Genomic DNA, 5,555 nt, shown 5'->3' with positions numbered 1-5,555 from the left:
ACGCCAGGTGCGTGTGCGTGCGTGCATGCCCAAGATCCCGAGAGGAGAATGGAGGAGAAGGGATTGAGGCGTGACTATCCCCCCTGGGGGGTGATTTCTCGTTTTCTGTCTCTGTCTCTGTCTGTCTGGCGAGCGCATGCGCCCTATAGCGAAAACCTCTCAAAAAAAAAAAATAAATAAAGATAGGAATGCCTTCCACCGAATCTAGTTAAATATTTTCTCCGTGTGAAAAGGAGAAAACGCCGTGCCAAGAACACATGTGCTGTGCTGACAACTCGCTGGCTATAGATCTGTCCAATAGCAACCAGTGAGCACCAGCTCTTCAAAGTGAGAATGTTGTTCACACCATGCTATTTAACAAACTACCCTATGGATCTAGTCCCAACTCTTGTAAAAACCACATCAGGGACCAGCAGTTGGCGTAATGGCTATGTCGCTGGACCCCCATGTAGCAGACCGTGGTTCGCGTCCCAGACCCAGTGACTTAAACTCACGCTAGGTGCATGTGCGTGCATGCCCTAGATCCTGAGAGGAGAATGGAGGAGAAGGGATTATGGTGTGGCCTTCCCCCGGGGGGTAATTTCTCGCATTCTACCTCTCTGTCTCTCTTTTTGGTGAGTGCACATGACCTGTAGCAAAAACCTCTCATAAAAGGAAAAGAATAAAAACTATCATAAGCAGTAGAACAGCAATCAGCAGCTCCCAGCAGTGGTCTCTAAGACAGTAATAAGGATTCTTCTAGAAGGTTTCTGATCATCAACTCTCTTTGCCAGCTATGCCTCCTCTTAGAGAGTCTCCATATAGATCTGCTCTAAGAAATTTCTTGCACGTTTTTAATTCTTGGTTTCCTTACTCACAATAGAACACTTGCATGCATACACACAGACACGGTCACACCGGACTGGCACTCTTCTAGACCCTGAGTTACTCAGGGAACAACCCTGCCCTCAAGAACCTCATTGCCAAAATCAGAGAGAGAGAGAGAGAGAGAGAGAGATCCCCCAAAGGGCCTGGCTCTGTCACCATCCCCCTTCTCCAGTCCTCAGTGTGTCAGACACTGGGCACTTGTGGTCCTGCTGGGAGTTCAGGCTGACCCGGTGGGATTGCAAACTTGGGGGAGTACACTACCCCTGTGACCCAGAGCCAGCTCATACCCTGTGAACAAAAGAAAAAGTACAGAGCCTGCAGGTGGCATGGTGGTTAAGGCGCTGGACTCCCACACGGTCTACTACGGTTCAAGTCCCAGACCTGGTGGCTTGCTTTCTCACTTTACCCCCTTTCTCCCTTTCTCTCTCTGATGGGCATATCTGCCTATAACAAACTGAGAAATAATAGTAATACTAAGAAATAAAATTACATGATATTTTTACAAAGAGAAAAAATACTCCATCTTGTGTAACACAGTACTCCTCACACTTACTCAAGAGTACTGTTTTCAGCAAAATGCTGTAGTAAAAATCTAACTATAAATTAGAGTCAACCACTTTAGAAAATTTTCAGCACAGTGAAAATAGGGACCATCCACTCAGGATCAAGGTTGTACAAATGCACCATTGTATTCTGGAAGCTTCCTGGACACTGGGAGTTGGCAAAGCACGCTAACCGCAGGAGAGCCCGGAGAGAGCGTTAGAGAAGGCTGAAACACAGAGGTGTGTACCCCCAGAGAGAGCGTTAGAGAAGGCTGACACACAGAGGTGTGTATACCCAGAGAGAGCGTTAGAGAAGGCTGACACACAGAGGCGTGTACCCCCAGAAAGAGAGTTAGAGAAGGCTGACACACAGAGGCGTGTACCCCCAGAGAGAGCATTAGAGAAGGCTGACACACAGAGGCGTGTACCCCCAGAGAAAGTGTTAGAGAAGGCTGAACCCCAGGGTGGGTACACCCAAGAGAGAGCATTAGAGAAGGCTGACACACAGAGGCGTGTACCCCCAGAAAGAGAGTTAGAGAAGGCTGACACACAGAGGCGTGTACCCCCAGAAAGAGAGTTAGAGAAGGCTGACACACAGAGGCGTGTACCCCCAGAAAGAGTGTTAGAGAAGGCTGACACACAGAGGCGTGTACCCCCAGAGAGAGCGTTAGAGAAGGCTGACACACAGAGGCGTGTACCCCCAGAGAGAGCGTTAGGAAGGCTGAAACACAGAGGTGTGTACACCCAGAGAGAGCATTAGAGAAGGCTGAAACAGAGGCGTGTACACTGGGCTTGGAAGATCATGTCCTGATGCTTCCTTGAAGCTCGGCATGAGCGTAGGTATGATGAGGGAAATCTAGGGTGCCATCCCAGGGGTTCGGGTTCAGGCCTTATCTCATCACACACTGCCCGGTGACCTCAGACAGCTCACTTAACCCTTGGGATTCCCTTGTCCTCTTTATGTAATGGTAAAGATAGCACTTACCCACCCAGAGGAAATGAGAGAAAACCAGGACGAGGGACACAAGTAATGTAATGCTGCTCTCCCTTCCTTCTTTCGTAAATGCCACACACCGCCAGGCAGGTTACCAGGCTCACAAAGAGTTTTAAAGGCCCACGTTATCTGTTGCCACACAGCATTCTTCAATATCTCACACAGGGGACCAGCAGATAGTGCAATGGTTATGTTGCTGGACTCCCACACAGTCGACCACGGTTTGAGTGCCAGAACCAGCAGCTTAAAATTCATGCCGAGTGCATGTGCATGCGTGCCCAAAATCCTGAGAGGAGAATGGAGGAGAAGGGGTTGCAGTGTGGCCCATCCCCTTGGGGGGTGATTTCTCACTTTCTGTCTCTCTGTCTCCATCTTTCCCATGAATGCATACAGCCTATAGCAAAAAATCTCTCTAAAAATTTATTTATTTAAAAAAAAATCTGTCTAACTCTCTCAATTCTGCCATCCTGAGATCCCTGCTCAGCACAGTGTTAATCTGTCATAGCTGAAGGTATTCACAGCCACTCCTACGAGTGGCTGTCAGCTAACAGACTGGCCACCCCCCTCCAGGAATCTCACATGTCTGCAGAGGACACCGAACTGGCACTGCTGCTAGGCCCTGAGTTACTCAGGGGACAGCCCAGCCACGAGGACCTCGTTGGCAAAGCCAGGAGGCAGTGGCTAAGTCTGAACATCTTTCTCACGCCACGCTCGGTCAACCGAGAGGCCTGGGAAGCCTGCTGCATGGCATTGTACCGAGGCCTAGGCTGATCCTGTCGTCCAGGGCGTGTGGAATCCATGGACTGGGGCAGTATTTCCAAAGGCCTCCTTCTCATACTGGAAATATAAATCAGCAAAAGATAACGAGTTCTACACTGAAAGGTGTTTAAGAGAATGTTTAAATGAAACAAGTTTTCCTCGTTGCAGCATTTTCTCAGGGAATTGATGAGTATTGGGATCCTCCAGACGCTGTTTTCGGAGACATTTGTTTTATAGATCACATTTGGGATTGAGTAAAGCCTTGGAAGCTGAGAGCGATCTCACTGCATAAACGATCTCTGCATTGACTAAACTGCCTTCAGAGTCTAAGTACTCTACTGCACTCTGAAGTAAACCTAAGACGGATGAAGGGCTGGAAACTTCTGCTCTGTGATGCACACTATTTGCTATTTGCTTTGTGTGTCTCCTCAAAGTTCATGTGTTCAAATCCTAACCCTAAAGTGACGATATTAGGAAGTGGGAGCTTTGGAAAGGTGACCAGGTCAGGAGGACAATCATGCATAAATGAGGTTAGTATCTTTAAAATAAGCCCAAGGGGAGACCAGCAGATGACCAAAGTTACGTCACTGGACTCCCACATGGTCAACGTGGCTCAAGTCCCAGACTGGGTGGCCTGAAATTGACAAAGGGTGCGTGCACATGTGTGCTCAAAATCCCAAGAGGAGAATGGAGGAGAAGGAATTGCAGCGTGGCCATCCTCCCTGGGGGGTGATTTCTTGCTTTCTGTCCCTCTGTTTCTCTGGGAAGTGCCTGAACTCTATAGCTAAAATCTCTCTCTCTCAAAGAAAAAAAAAAAAAAAAAACCCAAGGGAGCTTGTTCACCCTCCATCATGTGTGCACAGTGGGAGGTGTCGTTTCTGTGAGGTGGGACGAGGACCTTCATTAGATGTCAGACCTGCTGGCTCCCTGATGGTGCCCGTCCCAGCCTCCATACCTATGAGAAATAAATTGCTGTCGTTATAAACCACCTGGCTCGTGGGATTTTGTTGGAGACACGGAAACGAACGAGGAGAGTAGTGATGTAATCAACAGACTGAGTCATTCTGAGACGGTGAGACTGCATGACTACCCTGGTAAAAGACGAGAGTGAACAGAAGGAGACCAGCAATTGGCGTAATGGCTATGTCGCTGGACTCCCACATAGTCGACCGCGGTTTGAGTCCTGGACCCAGTGGCTTAAACTCACGCTGGGCACGTGTGCATGTGTGCCCAAGATCCCGAGAGGAGAATGGAGGAGAAGGGATTGCGGCGTGGCCATCCCCCCGGGGGGTGATTTCTCGCTTTCTCTCTGTCTCTCTCTGTCTTTCTGGCGAGCGCACGCGCTCTATAGCAAAAACCTCTCCAAAAAAAAAAAAAAAAAGAGTGAATGGAAGGTGAAAAGGCGGCAAAGGAAGCTGAACTTTAATAGATGTCATTTTAAGCAGAGCAAAAACGTTAGGCCTTTCATTCTTTCACAAAGCCTCCTTCTCTGTCTCCCATCTCCAAGTGCTCCTCTGTCTTCTCTGCGGTGAAATGCGTGTGTTAATGGGCGTGACGCAGCGTTGACCACTGGGCTCATGAACACACCTTGCTGAGCTCTGAGAGGCAAACACTAGAACATGTCTCTCTGGGAGAGAGGGCTGGGGAAGAGAACAGGTGTGGTGGAGTCTGGGGGAGGGCCACAGAGGAATGAGAAGGCCTTCCAGCACACAAAACGCCCTGAACGTCCCTGTCGGTTAGACACACTTCCTTGGCTCTGAGCTCTGGGGCACTTGCTGGTTCTGAGCAAGTGTGATCCTCACACCAAGGCAGCCTTTTTCCAGCTCAGACACACTGGGCCCTGGCCAACACAGAATGTTCCAGAAATGGTAAGTGACCTCAACACCGAATTCCTTTTGTTATTTATTTTTTTTAGGAAAGTGAGAAATCACCTCCCCAGGAGGGCTGGTCATGCCACAACCCCTTCTCCTCCATTCTCCTCCCAGGGTCTTGGGCATGCAACAAGCCCAGTGTGAGTTTCAAACCGCCAGGTCTGGGACTTGAACCGCGGTCGGCACGTGGGCATCCAGACGTAACTGCTATGCCATCTGCTGGCCCCATTGCACTGAGTTACTTTAAAAACGAGGACGCCATCATGCCACCTGTTCATACCTTGAGATACGTGCGGCCGCCAAGCCAACGTGCAGTTAGGTGGCCTCTCCTCGGGTAGAGAAGCCAGAGCCTTGCGATACGTGTGGTCACCAGGCTGACGTGTTTTTAGTTGGCCTCTCCTCAGGTAGAGAAGCCAGAGCCCGAGTGTGCGGGACCCACGGGCTGCCCTTCCACCCCACCAGGGTGAGCGGGGCCCTGGTCACGCACTCGCACTTACGATGGGGCTGCTGAAGGCGGTCTGT

The 5,555-nt window shown here is 49.8% G+C and overlaps 1 protein-coding gene across 1 annotated transcript in view; it reads right to left on the bottom strand.

Annotated features, from left to right (window-relative positions):
* ATP10D (ATPase phospholipid transporting 10D (putative)) overlaps positions 1 to 5,555 on the bottom strand; it is a gene marked incomplete in the record, with an annotated part of 126,159 nt that overhangs the window by 45,562 nt on the left and 75,042 nt on the right. Inside the window, 1 exon segment of the mRNA XM_014591909.2 lies at positions 5,531 to 5,550. Within this exon segment, the coding sequence (XP_014447395.1) occupies positions 5,531 to 5,550 (20 nt within the window).

This window comes from Tupaia chinensis, unplaced genomic scaffold, assembly GCF_000334495.1.
Source record: "Tupaia chinensis unplaced genomic scaffold, TupChi_1.0 Scaffold000054_1, whole genome shotgun sequence".
NCBI lineage: Eukaryota > Metazoa > Chordata > Mammalia > Scandentia > Tupaiidae > Tupaia > Tupaia belangeri.
This window is presented reverse-complemented; position numbering and strand designations above follow the sequence as displayed.